The sequence below is a fragment of the Aythya fuligula genome, chromosome 7, assembly GCF_009819795.1.
Source record: "Aythya fuligula isolate bAytFul2 chromosome 7, bAytFul2.pri, whole genome shotgun sequence".
Taxonomy (NCBI): Eukaryota; Metazoa; Chordata; class Aves; order Anseriformes; family Anatidae; genus Aythya; species Aythya fuligula.
The window spans coordinates 1,328,441-1,346,878 of record NC_045565.1 but is presented as its reverse complement, the minus strand read 5'-3'; the positions used below and the strand labels follow the sequence as shown (position 1 = coordinate 1,346,878).

Here is an 18,438-nt window from a genome sequence, read left to right as displayed (position 1 = left end):
CATTGCCTTTAGGAAATGCAGCACCTCTGCTGTGACAGCTGGATCTGCTCCTTTTGTTTTGTACAATATATTGACTCCTACAGATGAGGACATGAGGACAGACTTGGGCTTGGCAGGAAAGTACTGTTTGCTAAGAGGCAGCAACTAGTCTCTTCCCTAAAGCTAAATGTTCTAGTCACCAAGCAAATAGTATTCTCTTGTAAGGTTGACCACACTAACACAATATTTTTCTGCTGAGCAAATTTTCTGTCAGCAGAAGGGACAGGATCTGAATTGCAGAATCAGATCAGATTTCCAAAATGCAAAGCTGGAGACGGTTGGGATTGTCCTTCTGAATTTAGTTGGTGTAGGTCAGTATATTTAAAAGTGGGATTCTCAAAAAAAGGAAATAGACACTCACTTTCTATCCATGTGCAATAGGAATCAGCACCTAATTTATTCTAGTGCCAGTGGAAATGGTTTTTCCGCTTCCTGTCTTCTACTATGGTTTAGTTCTTCTGCAAAGCTGTGAACAATATAAGACTTGAATAAGTTTGCTTTTCAAGCATTGCTTGGAGCAGTACTGGCTAGGACCACCAGCCAGAATTCATCATACAGGAGATACACATTTGCAAAGTTACTTGCAGATTATATTTACATGTACTGGTCTGCCTGCGTTCTGAGTGAATGCTGTGGAGTTTGAAGAACTGGTGCGGTCACCAGAGTAGTTTGATATGCAGGTATGTCTTGTGCTGTGATCTAAGGGGAACGGGAAGCTTGGGTGGCTTTGAACTATGTGGCTTGCTGCACTTTTCATTATGGCCACCAAAGCATTTGGCTTATTCTACTTTTCTAGATTCCTGTTGCACCTCTGTATGCAGTTATGATACGCTGCTGTGCATGGATGAAATACAAAATAATTAGTCTTCCATTCCTTTTTTTTATCCTAGCATGTGTACATTTAAATGAGATGAATTACTAACTTGACTTGGTTAACCCTAAGGGAAGGCCCTTTAATAATTAACTTAAATAGTTGTGGGAGTCTTGCACACTTTGCTCTAAGAATGTTATGCATTTTATACTAAAATAGTCTGAGTGTCTTATCTGACCCTTTCTGCATATTTGAAGTCTTAATATCTAGTGACAAAGCACTGGCTGAGACCACTGGACCAAATTAATCTTAGGAGGTGAGGCAGCAGATCCAACTAACCAAGAGCAATGTCCTTCCACACAGCCACCCTGCAAGGGATACAGACACTTAGAGCTGATGGCGTTTAAGCGAAGAGCAGCGTGTCTCCAGAGAGTGATGTAAAAGCACAAAGATGGGGGCTCTTCCTTACAGGGCACGGTAATTATGCAATACAAGGGCTTCTGCACAGATGCTGTGTGCTGAATTATGCTTGCTTAACTTACCTGTACCCTTCCTGAACTCTTCGTGTAACATGCTGTGGTTAGTGCTGGAGTGGCAAAGGGCGTGTGGGTCTTGAGGTGCGAGTAGACGAGATGCATAATAATTTATATGTGGAAACAGCCCAGCAATACAGCACCACAGACAACTGCACATCCACCAGTGGACTATTTACTGGAGTGACTCTCTACGCAGATGTACTGGAGCAGACTGCTTGAATCCACTTTGTGTATAATCAGTTAAAAGACTGGCCTGTAACAGGGGGAGGAGGAGAGCAGGATTCAGGTCCCTGGGAGAGGTACTCTGTAGCGCCATGGTATCGATGTTGAGCTCATACTGTAGAAATCCTGGATGCAGCCTTTCTGAAATAGCTAAAGCTTATCACGTACATATTGACATTCAGATAGCTAGAAGATTCCAGATAATACGTAAGTACGGGATTGTAAAGAGGTCATCGTTCACTATGATGCTTCTTCCTGGCTTTATGTATACAAATAAATCCACCAAAATCAATAGGCCTACTAATGGGATTAAACTGTGCATCTGCTCAAGTTTCTTGTTGGAACAGTCGTGTACTTCAAACTACAACATGTAAAATGATGTGCTTTGGGGTTAAAGGACAATCTGCAACAAAAATAATAGCGGGAAAAGGAGATAAAAATATGTATTTGGCTGTTACTAGGTGCAGGTCTGAGAGCCCAGGGTTGACAACCAGACAGGAGCATATTGTGCAGTGGAGACAAATTTTTTTGGTATGTGGATTGTTGCTGACTTAGAAGTAGGCTTTGTGATGCATGGCACAGTCCTTTGAATACTCATTACATGTTTTAGTAAGAAAAATGTGTATAAGCAAGCCTAGAAAACCTTTTAGCTACTGGTATTCTGGTGGTCAGGAAGCATTGCCGGTTCGTTACCATTAACATTTTTGTGAAACCTTTTTCTGTTCTGGAGCTGATAAAACAATGGCTAATCATTGAAAAATCTCCATGTGCTCATACCAGATTGAGTTTCACAAGCAACATTCCAGTGTCTTACAAATGAGCTGCCATGACACTGATTCCTGAGCTATGAGAAAATGTTTTCTTTGGTTTACAGGTGGGTTAATATTGGAAATTCCTATGAACAGTGCCAGATGCTATTAGCTCTGATAAAGTAAGATTTTTTTTTTTTCTTGTTTGGGGGAATTACATTGTTCATCTAGATTCAAATAGCATGGAGTTAGCAAACCAACTCTCCGCTTTTTGAATTTTCCTACTGCAGTTAAAGATAAGTTATGCAGCTACAAAATGTTTGCTGTTTTTTCATCATGACACCTTAGATCGGTTTAAAAATTTGCCTTTACATTAGTAGCTGGGGCACTATTCAATATAATACATGAGGAATTAGTTAAATTAGTGATTTTTCAATTTCATGAAAGTGAAAGCTGAGCTGTTAGGAGAAGACTGCATTTCTTGACTCTTCTACATTTTCTGTAGACGAGATTATGTTAATGTTTAGTCTATGCTAAGTGTTTTGAGATGACTTTTCCTCACGCTGTTCCACTCAGCTGAAATGGGTCAGTCTCATGATCAGCTTGCCTGGGAATTTTGAGGTTCTGTGGGCTTTGGGGTGGGTTCCCTCCCGCTTCCCCAGCAGCATGTTTTTCCTTCAGTAAGTGGACCCTCAGGGATGCTTCAGCAGCCTTCAGTCAGGCCCTACTCCCACTGGAGAGAAGCAGAGGTGCGAGGTGTAGTGGGTTCTGCTCTAGTGGGGACTGCACAGCTTGACCCAAGGGGAGCTGTGACTGACAAAAGGGCAAGCATCTCAGTAACTAATTGGCTTGCCTATGGATAATTATTTAGTATGTTTGCTACCACCCATGGCTTAAACTTTAGAACAGTTGCAGTAGTTGGAAGGGAAGCATAAAGGATCTAAACAGGGTCAGTCTTTAATATTCTGAATTCAAACATAAATGCAGCATGAATGCAGACCTTTATCTTCTTTGTGTGGTGAATGTGTGATTAAAAGAAATTAACCTGGAAAAATAGTTCACGAAAAATACACTGGCATTGACCCACATAGTACAGCAGAAGTAATCCTGGACAGAGTTGATATAGCTCCTGAGATGACTGAACTATGATTTTGGTATGTGTATGAAATGTAACTTAGCTTACAAATGTATTCCTTTTGTTTTTTCATTAGCTGTTCTATGAATTCTGGTTTGTTGTAAACATCATTTTTCCATCTCTTACTGTTTAGTTGAATATCTAGAGATTGTTTGCTTCAGGCCTGGTATGAAAACACTGTCTTCATAGTCTGGGTCTAAGTACTCCTGTGAGTAAGAGCACGGGATCAGACTCGGTTGCTTAGTCAGATGAATCAGAAATGTGCATAATGTACCAGTGTTCTGACTGTTAATTGTAGCCTCATGTTTACCCAGCACTACAAGGATGTTGTCTTAAAAAGCCATCTGCAATTAATCATTTAAAAAAAAATAATTGAAAATGATTTGGTACATTTTTGTCATCTTACGTAAGAAGCATATTTTTTTCCACTCTGTTGACAAATGAAATAAATAAGCTGTGCAGGAGTTTTCTGTAATGCTGGAAAGTAAATGTACCTCTAATAGTTTATGATGGCTTGAAATCAGCCTTGGTAGAAAGCCTAAAAATTCCTGCTTCCTGTTGAAAGCACATTCAGCACACTGGGACACATTTGTCTGGATGTGATATGTAGAAGGTCTACTTTTTTTTTTTATTTACACTAAATTTTCAGTGATTCCTGTTATTTCAAACCACATACACCCACACAGCTATGGTTACTTGGAATCTGTCTTGACTGGAATATATCAGGAGTAATTGGGTTGGTATGCCATCTTTTGTTGATAATTGGAAACTTTTGGATCTGACACAAGAAGCTAACAAATTCCCTGTACTTAGCCATATGTTTTAGAAGTTCTTGCAACAGCAATTTTCAGGTCATTTGTCTAGCTGGAATTCGAGAAGAAACATATGGCTACTGCTTATGTCCTGCCTTACTATTCTTAAGAGTATTATTTCATAAACAGAACGAGCTCATTAACTGGTAAATTATTCATAGACCTAGCTGGAACTGAACCAGGTATGCAGAGGGACTCTTGAAAGTGCCATTTTTTTATTTTTTTTTTTTGATAGCCTGTGCTTGGAATTGTCTGGGCAGAGATGTGTTTTTTTCCCCAAGACAAATAAAACACTACAAAGCAGTTCATCTCATTTAAACCAAACTGTATGGCAGTTTCACATCAAATACTTCTCATATGTAAGAGTAAAGGAAAAAAAAAACTTGCTAATAAAGAAGTCATGGATTTAGCTGTAACTTGCATTCTGATGAGCTGTGTAAAGCTATCGCTTATAGTCAAGTAATTAAAGTGCTCATATGCATTGCAAAGATGAGTATTTTTTTTAATTTTAGTGGCTACATCTGCTTTAAGACTATTCCAGGCTTCAGTTTCAGTGGTCCTTTGTGTAAATGTTAAAATATTCTCTGGTGCCATCTAATGGTAAAATTGTACAGTTACTTTATGCTGAGAGTAAACAATGGTAACCCGCCACATTTATTATTTCACTGAGGTCTGCAAGGATCAGTGCTGTGACCTGAATATATGTATAGTAAAAAGATGGTTACTGAGACAAATTGCTTCCAGTTGAAACATTTCATTGTTAAATGAAACAGTACAGTAAATCCTTTACTCCTTCCTTAACTTCTAACTGAACTGATTCTTAAAGGGTTTGGATACCAGCCTGATCCAAAACAACCAGACCTTAAATCAAAGCTGCATTCTGCAAACCCATAATTTTGTACAAGGCCAAACAAACTCAATATTGCAGTTCAGTATTACAGTATGGGGAGCAGAAAATTCAGATAGAGATCCTAGGTTTGTGGCTGTTTTTTCTGTATTGCCACAACTCTGCAATTTGTTGGTCCATGCTGATTTCCAGGAAGCTGGAAGATGTCCCTCTGAACGTGGGAGGTATAGTCTGGATGTATGGCAGCAGTGCCACTCACCTTGCACCATCTGCAGAACCTCTGTATGCTTCAGAGCAGTTGTGCTATCTGCAGAATCGGTAAGTGCCCAGTGAACATGCTCTGCTGGGCAGGCAGTATGCTGAAGGATGTGTGGAGGGAACCTCGTGCTTCTGCAGCAGTGGGGGAAGGCATGAGGCAGAGGAGGCTGCAAGGCAAAACAGATCCAGAACCTCTACAGGGTCTTGGGAATCACTTGGAGGAGGTCAGGTTCCCACAGATGCCTGGCAGCCTGGAAGCAGGTTCCTTGACTTACCCCAAGTAACCCTTAGGAGAGGTGGATCTGGTCATTCCTGCGTGTAGGCTGTAGGTAATTTGTTTCCATTCTCTCATGCTCTTAGGGTTTGGTCTTCCCATGTATTTATTCCACTTGCTTACATTTAAATATGCTTTCGCAGTTGGATGTGAGCATGCTTACAGCTTTACTGTAAGATGTCGTTGTGCCTTGGAGTGACAGTTTACACATGCTGTTCTCAGAGAGGGATGGGATGGAGAATTGGGGAAAACAATGTCACCTGCTCTAAATGAACTAAGTGTATGTGAATATTTTGCTAAAGTCTGCAGAGAAAAACTGTGATGGGACAAAAAGATGCGATTCTCTGTCCTTGTAAGAAGCTAGTGGGAGGGACAGCGTAGCCAAAAGATGTTGCAAGAGAACTACTTAAGTGAATTATTTCTCAATCGTCTGGAAAAGAATGTTCAGTATGTTTCGACTGATCAATTCTGCTATCACACATTTTCTGAATACCTGGTTAAGATGGAATTAATAGAGTTGAGGCAAATAAACAACAATACCCTAGAGGTAAGAACAGTTTTATCCAAATAGCTGAAATATTAGGTTTGCTGCCAATTTGAGTCTCAGAAGGCTATTAAAATAATCCAATTGTCAGTTACTGTAGTTAGAAGTAACTGCACCCACTGCAACGTGAGCTGCTGACTTCCGCTCTGTCTGGGTTTGAACAATAGATTTACAGATTTTTTTTATGTTACGAATCATCTTCCGATTCTATCTTCGAGTCCTTCCTTCAAGAATAGCCTACCCTTGCAAACAGGCTATTTGCACAAATAGGAGTTGTGATATTACTTCTAGAGAAGTTTAATTGTGGACAAGGTGAAAGTCTTTTTTTTTTTTTTTTCTGTGTAATAGTTGCATTTGGGGGTTGTAAGTGACTTCTTTTTCCTCTGTGGCTTGCAATTCCATTTTGGGACAAACAAAATCCCACTGTGTGCTCACAGGTATTCTAGATTGAGGGTCAGTACGTATGGATAACAGGGATTAAGCAGTTGCTAAAAACTGGCATCTTTTCCCTTTGCATAATCATGACTAGGGAAAACGCAGGTCAGATTGTTTGCAGATGTAACCAGTGTGGTTTCATTGACTTATGGACAGATTTTAAAAGATTTTGTCCCAATAGGAGATATGTGCAAAGCACTTCTGATGGTCTGGCCAATTTGTGGGTTCTCAGTCTCAGCTGAGAAACTGGCACTGTGCTTTTGGAAATCTGGCTTTCAAAGGATTGTGCCACATTACAAAACCAGAGGTTTTGGCCCAGTTATGAAACTAACTGCCTGAACACAGATCTTTGATTATTTTTTAGGTCAATCCAATAATGAAATTATTTCCTTCTCTGAACTGCAGATACAGGAGCCATTCTCTCAGGGTAATTGTGGATTGCTGTTGTCCTCAAAGGCACTGCTCACAGTCAGTCCTTAATATTGGCTTCCCCTTCAGCTGGGGTCCGCCTATCTGAAAAAAAAAAAAAAAAAAAGGCTAAATAATCCTCCAAGTTAAAACTTGCTCTGTATACAGGCAACATCTTGAGCCTTCCTGCTTGTCGTTGTAAATGAATTTTGTTCCTGCTTTCGTGATCCTTAATAAATCTGCGGCTGACATTCCACTGTCAACTCATGTTTAAAAAGCTTGAAGCTGGTCCCAGATAATGATGTCGATCTACCCAAGATACTATAAAAAAACATTTGTTTTCCAGCTGGGTATTGTAGCTCATACGTACACCTGCATTCTGTGTATTAAGAATGAGAAAAGGTGAAGGAAGGAGTTGTTCATTATAGGAGTTGAGAGGCTGACGCCTCAGGAGATAAATGGTGGCACCACTGCAGTGAACACAAATGGTTCTGCTCATCCTGCAGTAGTTATTTTATCCCCATAGTGCAAACCTGTTGCAGACAGTGTGAACCAGCAGTGCTGTCTGTTGGTAGCTTCAGTTGTTTGAGGTTATGGAAAGCTCAGCTCTGACCACTACACCTGATCTCCTGTCAGAAATGTCTTCTGAGTTGTTTTTATGCCAATTTTTTGCACCTTCTACTTATGGCTAACTTCTTCCAAGGCAAGCTCAATGAGTGTTGAAAGTATGGCTTTGTCGAGGAGCCTGGTGTGCCTAGGTGAGTGTGGAAAGCTTTCTCTCCCCTCCTTAGTACTGCCTGGAACACCTATTGTTCAGGGATGATGTGACACTTGTAGATACCACTGTCCAATGTCATAGCAGGTTTTTTAGAGCATGGGTTTTCTGAAGGTAGGTTAAGGAGAAGGCCTTACAGACCCCACCTATCCATCTTACAGATGCACTTAGTATTTCACTATGCCAGTTATTTGCCTGCAGAAATGTTCACCTGAAATCATTTTCTAAGCAGGTGCCACCAGTGTTGAGCCACGAATCCTTCTGACTTTGGTGGTGAGGCCTAGGAAGCCAGTCAAGCTGCTGGTTGTGCTTGCCTCTGTGGTATGCCTACAAAACCCTCCCTGGGGGCATGGCAGAAAAGCTGCTTGTATACAACCATGTAACTGGGACCTACTCAGATGGCTGACCTCCAACCTGTTAATTAACCTAGGAGCTTAGCAATGGATGGAGAAGCGGAGCTGGGGAGCAGAATGGAAAATGTGGTTTTGCTACAGCCTCACCTTCCTGAGAACACTGCAAACAGAAGAGGTGGGTTGTGTCCTGAGTTTGTGGTGGCTTTGTGTTTTTATTGTATTAAACTCCTCTGTTAGATGGGAAATCCTTGACTTCCAGCACTCTGCCTGAAGTGTGCTGTGTGGCTGTTTGCAGAAGCCTCTGAAGGAGGCTGAGTACTTCCTTAGTCACAGTCCTAGTGCAGGCTGCACGCTGAGCTCTCCTCCTTGTATGAGTCACGAGCTACAGGACTACTAGAGGCTGCTTAGTGGGTTTGTATGCTGGCACTGAACCGCAGGGACAGAAATGAATCAGTAGAGAAGCTCAACAAATGGGAGCAGGATGTGAAATGTAGTTGCAGCAGGACCCTTCCTTTTCTTAGAAGTGTCTAACAAACTCCACCTTCACCTCATTACCTTTAGATGCTTCATGCTTTTCTGTCCTGACCCTTGCCTTGGAAGGTCTCCTTTCCTGCCAGGTTCTGCTTTCAGAGCAGATTACTACCTGAGTCTGAAAGACTTTTCCAACTCCCGAGTCTTCCTCTGAACCCTGCCTGTGTCGCTACTGTGCCAGTACCTGCAGAAAGACACAAGGCTTTCTGGCGCTTGCTTCCTGTGTCTAATCGGCTCTCATCTCAGGGCAGGTGAGCCTTGTTCGGGTATTTTCAGAAGTGTGAGGTAGGAGAACAGCTTTGCAGAGAAAGAGCAAGAGCAGCAGAGGAGCAGCATGTGGTTTTCTAGGGATGGCTCTTTAACCAGAGACTCGGCATCCTTAGTCCCTGGAAGCACATCCTCTAAGGATCTCCTGGGGACAGCTAACCAGTGAGCAAAATCCCTGAAGAACAAACGCCTGACAAACTGGGGTCTGTGGTGAACGTCTCCCATGGCGTCCCAGAGAGTTGGTATGACAGCCAGCTTGGGTGGGAGGTAAGGCCCTGCTAAGAGTGGTGTTGGTGAGAAAGGGCAGAAGCACTAAAGGAGAAGTCGGGGATGCCAGGGATCACATGCTGGGCAGGTTATACCTGAACTGTAACTCACCACTTTAAACATATCAAATGTGACTGTCCTTGGTGCTCTTCTGCGACAATCTCTGTCATAGGAGCCTTGGCTCCTCCTTCAGTGAAAGCGGTCTTTAAACTCTCAGGAGCGCTGGGCACGCTGGTGATAATCCTTCCAGCAAATGGCTATGCTTTCTTTGTTCCTCGGTGATCACTTTTTTGTGCCCTTCAGCTTTAAACATTAAAAAAAATCTGGGAACACAGACTAAAAAGAGTTAGCAGGTCCTTGTGTTTTCTTCTCTCTTCTGCCTTAATCTTGTTAGCAAGATGCTTGGCTTATTAAATTTGAGAAAATATTTGCTCCCAATGAGCCTTATCAAATTCCTGCCTCTTGTTTACTGCCTAACCCTGCCCTCTTGTGCTCGCAGCCCTGGCCACAGCCAGGATGCCCACCCATCTGGCAGCATCAGCTGCCAGGGGACAGCAGCACACCCCAGCAGCGGATGGCACAGCATCCTCCGGGCTCCTCCTCGAGCTGCATTTCATGGCTCCTTGCAGAACCGTGCAATGCAAGAGTGGCGTAGTGTTTGCATCTTTTAGTAAATTTAGCTTTTTTTTTTTTTTTAAACAATGTTTTTTGTGTGTTTGCTGAAGGAATCTTCAGCTACTGCGTTATCCATTTTTTCTAAATGCCAGAGAGCTTCAGTTGCTCCAACAGCTCTTGAAAGCCTTTGGCGTTTTGGGGTCGCTGGTTAGGACTTGCTGTCAGTATTAATGTTACTTGGCTCCTAGATTTCTAAGCCTTGTGCAAAGCCACATTTGGCCAGGATGCTTCACAGTGTCGAAGGTTCATAAACACTTCTACCCCTGTTATCCTGCCCCCCCTCCAAAAGCTAATAGTAATGAAGCCCAAAATGGGGGCGATACGCATACATGTACATGGACACAAGCTCTGTGTCTTTGAAAGCAATTAGTGAGCTGGATTTCAGTCCAGCACCTGGGGCCAAAATAGCAAGGCTATTTTTAGCTTGTTCTTTAAGCTAGAAACAAGTATTCAGGTTGAGAAGACATTAGTTGGGGAAAGACAGCCATGCAAGGATATGAAGAAAATACTTCCTTTGCTCAAAGCTGGGGCTGCATCCCTGGATGTATTTGTAAGCAGAAAGGGAACAATTTTTAAGAGACCACTGGATCTACTTCGAAGGGTATGTACATTTGTTAAGAAGCTTGAAGTAACAAGGGTTGAATACATGGGCTGTTAAATACAAGGGAAAGAGGAAGGGTAAAATTCTTAATGTCAGTTAGTGTGAAAATCATAAATACCATCAGTCCTTGAAACTGGCTTTAAGTAGCAGTCTACTTCAAAGCATGGCTGAGATGAGCTATTATTACAGTTTTAAGTTGTTTCAAGGTCTCTAGCAGCCGTACGAAATACTGGGAAATGCTGGAGAGCCCCTTGCTGTGCAGGGTTGCGGCTTACAGGTGTGTACACAATGGCAAACTTAGAGTCCATGCTTCATCATTGCACTGTTTCAGACTCTTCCTCTTATCCAGCAGGCAAATAATGATTTGTGAGGCTTGAGCCCCCAGGGGAAGGAGATGTGGATATGAAGCCTGTCTTCTGTTATTACTTGTCCTGTCTGGTTTTGGTGGTCCCAACTGCTGCTCGCCATGTGCAGCGGTGACTTAGAAATGGGAGCAGTTCTGTAATAATGCAGCCTGGTGCATCCAGGAGAATCGCTGTGGAAGGATCAATGGGGAGGAACATTTGCTGCTGCTCCTGGGCTCTGTTACAGGCCGTGCCTGGCTGCACGTTTGGGCTATGTGGGCTGTTACCTTGAGGGCAGGTTGCCTGCTCTGCTTGTAACAGAGGCAAGGGGTTTTGACAGCACAGCATGCTCTTCTCTGCAGCCCAGCGCTGCCTCCTGTGTGCTGGGGCCTTTGCTTATGGATGTGGGGCTGGCAGCTCCTCTGTGAGCACCCCTAGCAGCAGCAGTTGGTGCTCCCATGAAGATCCCTTCCTCAGACTTCTTGGCTGCAGCCCTAAACCCAAGCTTTGCTGAGGAGTCTCAAGCCAGTTCTGTTAAGGAGGATATTCCTCAGCAGAGGCAGGGTGCCAACTCATCGGTTGTCTTTCAGAGACATGTTTGTGACACTTCTGTGTACAGGACAAAAGTAAGGGTTAATGCTCTCACAGGCTAGGGGCAGAGAAATAATTGTGTTCTATGTGCCAAATACTTCCTATTCCTCTGTTATTCTGGCTATTAATGGTTTGTAGGGCATCTAAGTGAAGTTCATCCAGAATATAAATGGCTGAGGAAGGCAGAAGCAAACACGAAGATTTCCAAGTGGAGGTGACCTCTGTTGCTCTTTGAGCTCAGGCTCCTTTTGGCTGGAGCAAAATGAAGAGAAGGCTCGCCTTGGAAAAAGGCGATGCAGCTGCCAGCCCCCGGAATCAGCCAAAAGGCCGGCGGAGTGTAGGGAGGGGGTCACAGCACATGGCTCCTGCCATGGCACTGCTCTATCTACAGTAGTGCCTGCAGGAATTTAAAGCCTAGCCAAAGCCCAGATACTGCAGCTGATCCCGTGGGAAGGCCAGAACCCTTCTCCTGGGAATGAGACTGCTAAGGTACAGGATGTGCTGTGCAGGGCTTGGGCCACCTGCCCCTTTAGCACGATGTTACGGAGTTTTTGGAGCAGGAAATGCATAATAATGCATAATCCTATGTGAACGCACAGAGCAGTTCTTACCAAGTGCCTCCAAGCATGCTTGCAGGTAGTTATTCAGGGTAAACTACAACCTTGAAGATCACAAATTGCAAGTGAACTTCTGAAATGTACAATAATGGAATTATTTATAACTTTGCTTAATGTAATTGCAAAGAAAAGGGTTGCAGCAGGCAAGACTTCTCTGGCAACCACTGGGTCAGTGACATATTTCTATAGATGTAAATTCCAGACCTATGTGCAAAATATTTTCTGCTGATAATTGAAATTTAGGATAAGCTTTTTATCAAGGCTTCATTTCTTCAAGATTTTTTTTTTTGTACTTTCACATGTCATCTAAGGAAGGAATTCAAGGAAACAAAGACAACAGAAAGTTTGTCAGTCTTTTTACTACAAATATTTCTCCCTCGATATCTAAAAGGAAAACCACATTGACTTTTTTGCTAAAGCAACACATTCATTGATATAGGCTGGATTGGGAATGTAAAGAGCAAGTATATCAAACTCAGGAGTAACACAGGAATAGACATGGGCTTGATATCAGAAACTGTAGATTGGAGAGAAAAAAAAAACCACCTTTCCTTATTGGGAAGGAGGTGGTAGGATTCCTTACTTATTCCTTTCCTCAATGGGTAGCAACAGAGCACTGTATTTGTATACTCCCCAGTAAAACTGGATGCAGAAGCAGTTCCAGGCCCAAGATATGTCCCCAAGCACAGTTTCTCTCTGGAAGTGAAAACCAAGCAAACGTGCAGGCAGTAGGGAAAGTATTTCAGCCTGCACTACTTGAGCTGTCGCAGCTTGACACTAGTTCTGCGGCTTTTTTTCTTTTTGTCTCCATCCCTGCAAACTGTTCAAGCAGCAGGGAAGTTGGATTTCTCAAAAACAGTTTTGCTTGTTGGGTCTCGCAGTTCTTCATTAAGTGATGGAGTTACATGGTGTGGAAAACTGTGGGAATTCAACAATAATGATGTGTGCTCCTTGAGAGGCATTTCCCATCATTTTTGTATTGGATTTCAGAAGTATTTTAGGTAACTGATCTATTTCTCATGGGTGCCATTGTGGGTACTTTATTTCCATGTACATGGATTTATTTCAAGTTTGTTTTTGTTATGTGGAGGAGACAGCTGAGAAAAACTTAGGCAGGAGAAGATGCACAAGTAAGCATAATGGTCTAACCTAAGATCATTCCTCTGCAGAATCTCACAGCTTTAGACTTTTTTTGTCAACATATATTAAACTGTACGGGCTATGGCATGGATTGGCATAGGTTTTGATAAGTTGTCATTCATTCCAAAACATTTTGTGAAGAACCTTCAGCACTTTTTCCTGGTCTTCACAACTTTGCTGTGATATCTGACAGGGATGCCAGATGGCCCGATGAGATAAACATCAAACAAGTAAAGTGTCCCGGCATCCAGCCCTTTGATGGTCTCAGTGGTGACAGCTCGCTGGAGATTGACATCATAGAAATACTTGCACAGCACTTTCTCTGACTTGTGCCGAGATTCAGGCCCAGAGCACCTGTCTGTGCTCCGCAGTTCCGTCCACACTTGATCTTCTTCGATCCGTTTCTTGTACACGCAGTACTTGCTCTGCTCCTGTGTTCCTAGCCAGGCAACGGTGACGGAATTGCAGGTCCTCAGTTTGCTGAAAGACTTGATCTTTAAGCTTTCTGGAAGAAGTGGGAATAAGGGCTTATTGAATTGAGAGGAGACCTGTACTTTCACAGAAGAGTTGGATTCCTCTGTGGACCTCAGCTGCACCAGGTATGTGTCCAGCAGCTTTCCCTTCAGTGACAAATACCTCAGTCCCAAAATGTTTTCTGATGCCACTGTTTTACCATTCTTTGTTATGTGAACCCGTACCTGACCACGACACAACTGAAAGGTAAATTGTACTTTCTTGTGCCCCGCTTGGTACTGCAGAGTGTGGAATTTCTGCTTTTTTCCATCCAGGACAACCTGAACCACCTTCCCATCTTTCAGCTCCATCACCTTAGGTTCAGGTTCTTCTAGAGTTCTTGCAAATGTCCCAGTGTAAGCAGCGCTGGCGTTTGTGAGGAGGTTGACAACAAAAACGTCAAAATAATACTGAGTGCTGGGACTGAGATTGGGCACAGTGTACGTGTTCTTGGTACCCATGCATATCTGCCTGACTTCCCCACTGCTCGCTCTGTTGATGATGCTCATCTCACTGTTGGACAATATCATCACCTGCTGTGGCTCAAGAAGGTATGGAGACAGAGACAAAGCTAACGTAGCTGGCAGTTTCATTCCAGAAGATCTGATTGCTGTCTCAGCAGCACACAAGCTCTTATAATTATGCTTTTCATTAACTAGGAGACAGTACTGTATGTTTTCTCGATGTTGCAAGACAGAGGGACTGTGTTTCCAGGTCAGAGTCACTGTTGTATGGCCAATGCCAACCACATCTAAGCGTGGATCCAGCGGCAGCTCTGGGTAGAGGTGCCCAGACGTTGTGTCAGTTGTTAAGTACACGGTGATGTGTGTGTCACGCTCGGTGGATAAGAACTCCAGCATGTAGAGGGCAGAATGAGAAGACATGCCCATGTACGTCTCTACAGAATTTCCCTTGTAGTTGAAAATGGTCGACACAAAGCTTGTAGCCTTCTGGGCGTTTGAGACATCTTCTGTATCGTGGTCACCTGCAAGCAAAAAGCAGACCTGTAGCTTGCTTTCATAGATGTCAAAGCACATTGCTTAGGTTTCCTTGTTTGTGTCAGGGAACATCCTACTTCCTACCTTCCTGAAAATAATTATAGCTAAAGATGCTTTTTGCTACTGGCCATTTATTAAAAGAAAATTTGAGTGACTTTTTTATTTTAACTGCAGTTGTGGAACTGTTTTCAAAAAGACTAATTATAAAACCCCAGCTTGCACAAGCTTGAACTTTAATGTGCCTGATGCACCTACAATTTTCTTCTTCCACTATTTTTTTATTTAGGTATTTTTCTTTAAGGAGACTAAACTACTTTGAAAGTAGTTTATTTTAGTTTTGTGCCTCTGTCTCCTATGAGGAGGAAAAACATCACTTCTAAAAGAACAGTATTTGAACTCCTCAGTTGGGTTTATCTGTCTGACAGGAAAGAACTTGTTAGTGGCAGCTTTCAGATCATAGTTTTTTTAAATTAAAAAAAAAAGAAATCATTCCAGAAATCATGGAAAAAAAATGGATTTTCCTCTTAGGCTGAAGTCAGGATAATGCCCGCGGCCATGGTAAATATTCCTAGAAAATCAAATGGCTAAATCTTCTGCACGACACTGGGAGATAAACCAGATGATGACTGGTTTAGGTAGCCTAAGCCACAGAGAAACATCTGAGACAGTTCCTCCCTCTGGCTGGGCTGACTGGCAAGCCTGCCTCGATAGTGCTGTGTAGCAAGATTTCCTTAGGAAGAAGGTGGTTTTAAAACTGCATGGAGATGCAGGGCTACAAGCAGTGTGTTCTGCAATGTGCTAATGTTACCGCTATCAGCTTAGCTTGGTCACAGAAGGCAAGATTACAGAGGGAAGATGGGGAAAGAACAAAGAGTTCATGAAGCTGATCCATGCTTGTGGTACCAGAACTACCCAGTGTTGTTCCCAAATATTACCCTGAGTTTTTGATGTATATAGATGTAACCTCTCATTTTCTTGAATTGATGGCAGAATTCCATGGACTGCAAATACCGCCTACGGAGACATGGGTGTCCTCTCCATGGTAGAATTCAGAGATGTTTAAGCTTGTGGCAAACTTTCTGTAACAACACCCCTTCTGAGTAACTTAGGCCTTCTGTCTCTGCTCAGGCAGGCTGAAGGTCTTACCTTGTGCTACTTTTCCAAGGAGGCTTGCTGAAGCCTTGTGCACAAGTATGCTCCATTCGATGGGAACATCACAGGGGGTCACTGTTATTGAGAAAGGTGCCAGGGCTCTGCCTTCCTCCAGAACGAAGTAGTACCTGTAAATGTGGATTAGAAATAGAGCGTGAGCTGCAAGAAATGCAAGTTTACCACTAAAAGTTGTCCCTTCTGATGTGGTCACTCCACGGTGGGTAGAGATGACTGCTCCCTTTTGAGGCGCATCAACAACAGGATGCATCTCACTTGCAGGATGTCTGAGCTGTGGGAAGAACATACGCTGTGCTTTTTCTAATTCACAAATGGTTGCTGGAAGTTGTGTCCACTTACCAGAGGCAGTACTTTTTTCCCCACTGAATTTTAGTATGCTTCAGGTGAACAGCATATCTCAATACTTACTGGGATATTTTGGATGATGAATGTGGTAATCTGCCTTATAGATAACCACTCGTTGGCTAACTCTGGGGCAATTTGGTATTCTTTCCTCACAAATTCCCTGACTGGAGTTCTGTGAAAGCTCCGAGTTTGTTTGTATCTGCTTGAATATCTAGGACTTCATCTGTGTAAGATGAAGATAGAGCAGCTGTAGCCAGTCCTGGAGATTATCAGGTATCACTGGCAGGTTCAGACAGTTCTGTTTTAACTTCCTTTTGTGACAGAGGCTGCTGTGTGTTAATACTACAAAGGGACATCAGTCTCCCCAGTAAATTCTTTATTCCTGCTTATTTACAGTAAAGCCAAGCCTCCTGTCTCACTCCTTTGGTCTTTTTTTCTGTTGTTTCCGTAAATGTTGACAGTGTACAGCCACAGAAATATTTGGACTTGGGTCACTCACTCTGCAGTTAAATGCAGGCAATTGTAATTCTGTTTGCTTGCTGGCGAGACAAGTCTACTCATTATGGATGGATTATGTCAGCCTAAAGGTCTGGCTTGCTTTCAGGATGTGGCTACTGGTCCGGAGTTAACTTTCACTGGAAACAGCTCCACATTCCCAAGTCTTTTAAGCCAAGTTTGGTCATCTGATTTCCTTCTTGGATGGCTTCGGGTCTTATAAGGTTCTTACTTGATCATGCTACCCTGACTTTTTTCTTGTGGGTTTTTTTTTTTTTTTTTTGATTCCTAGTAGAAACCTTAATGTTATGTCACAATAGCACAATATAATTCACTGTTCTTAGATTTAAACACCGATTTCCCTTCAAAAAGGAGAGCTTCTAGTTGTGATCTTGTGAGCATCATGGCATTATGTAATGTGCCATGTGCCAGTCTGTGCAGTGCACGTCAAGACCAAACCATCTGGCTCACCCTCTGCTCCGTGACTGCTCTGCTCAGATGGACATCAGAAGCTGTACTTGCGGGTCACTGTTCAAAGGATTCTGGTGGATAAACCACTTGAAGTGCCTCTCTTCTTAAACAGGCAGATCAGTTAGCCTTTCCTGCCTAATATGCAGTGCCAGTTCTAATATTTAGATAGGGCACCAAACTTTGCAGCTATTTGGAGGAAGTGAGGAATCCGGAATTTCCACACACAAAGCATATTTGATCTTAGCAAGCAATAGCTCCATTCAACTAAAACATTTCTAGCATGCAGGATGCTGACGGAAGTCATTCTGATAAGAGAAGTCTGTACACACGTTCTACTGATTTTTGGGGTAGCTACTTTGGTAAAATTGTCTTACAGCCAATGTAGGAAGGCTGTGTCTGCGGCTCTGAAGCCAGGTTGTTTATGCGACAGCTGTTTGCTGTTGGAGCCCCCCAGTTCTGTACCATCACAGAAAGCTGCCTGCAGTGCACATGTGAACCTGAGCTTTGTCTTGGGGGGTCTCCAGATTGGGCAAAATAACAACAAACATTGGGGGACACTGAGCTGGGCAGAAACAGCATGGTGTGTCTCAGGAAATCCAGTGGATGCTGATGGAGCTCTGCAGGCTCTTTGCTTGTGCTGGTAGTGTGCAGCTACTGGTGTCGTAGGGAAGTACCTGAGAACAGGCGTGACTGACTTGCTCTTACCTTTTAGGGATATCCTTCAGCAGGTGAACTGTGGTTTCCTTACCATCGGCAAGAATCAGAGAGTGGTAGAAGTTGAAGAGGTTGCTCTTGAAGCTCTGTTGCAAACTGCTGGTGGGTGCTTTAATGGAATGACACAAGCAAGCAGCCGTGAGAAGATGGAGAGGCAGATAAAACCAGCACCAAGACATCTTCAGTACTGCAAAGTGAAATGACAAAAGTGAATGTAAACTCTTGTCTTGAGGGAGAAAATCAGTGACCTTCTCTTGTTGTTCCCTTAGTGATATTGATCATAATCACAGCAAGCCAGGCATTCAAACAACCAGTCTCCACTTTGCTGTATTGCTTCGAATTCATTGAGAAATATTTTTTTCAGACCTTATTGTGAAGATTTATTGGCAGAAGTCTTTAATTATAGGATTACATACATACATATATATATATATATATATACATGTACTTACATAGTCACTGTGGCACAAATTCAATATCATGTAAAAAACAAAACAACAA

The 18,438-nt window shown here is 42.8% G+C and overlaps 1 protein-coding gene across 1 annotated transcript; it reads right to left on the bottom strand.

Moving 5' to 3' along the window:
- Positions 1-13,377: 13,377 nt before the first annotated feature.
- LOC116491659 (protein NDNF-like) lies at positions 13,378-18,116 on the bottom strand. Its single transcript, XM_032191803.1, has 3 exons — positions 17,929-18,116; positions 15,889-16,022; positions 13,378-14,729 (listed from the first exon to the last, which is right to left on the bottom strand). The coding sequence occupies exons 1-3, from the start codon at positions 18,114-18,116 to the stop codon at positions 13,378-13,380; spliced, it is 1,674 nt and encodes a 557-aa protein (XP_032047694.1).
- Positions 18,117-18,438: the final 322 nt, after the last annotated feature.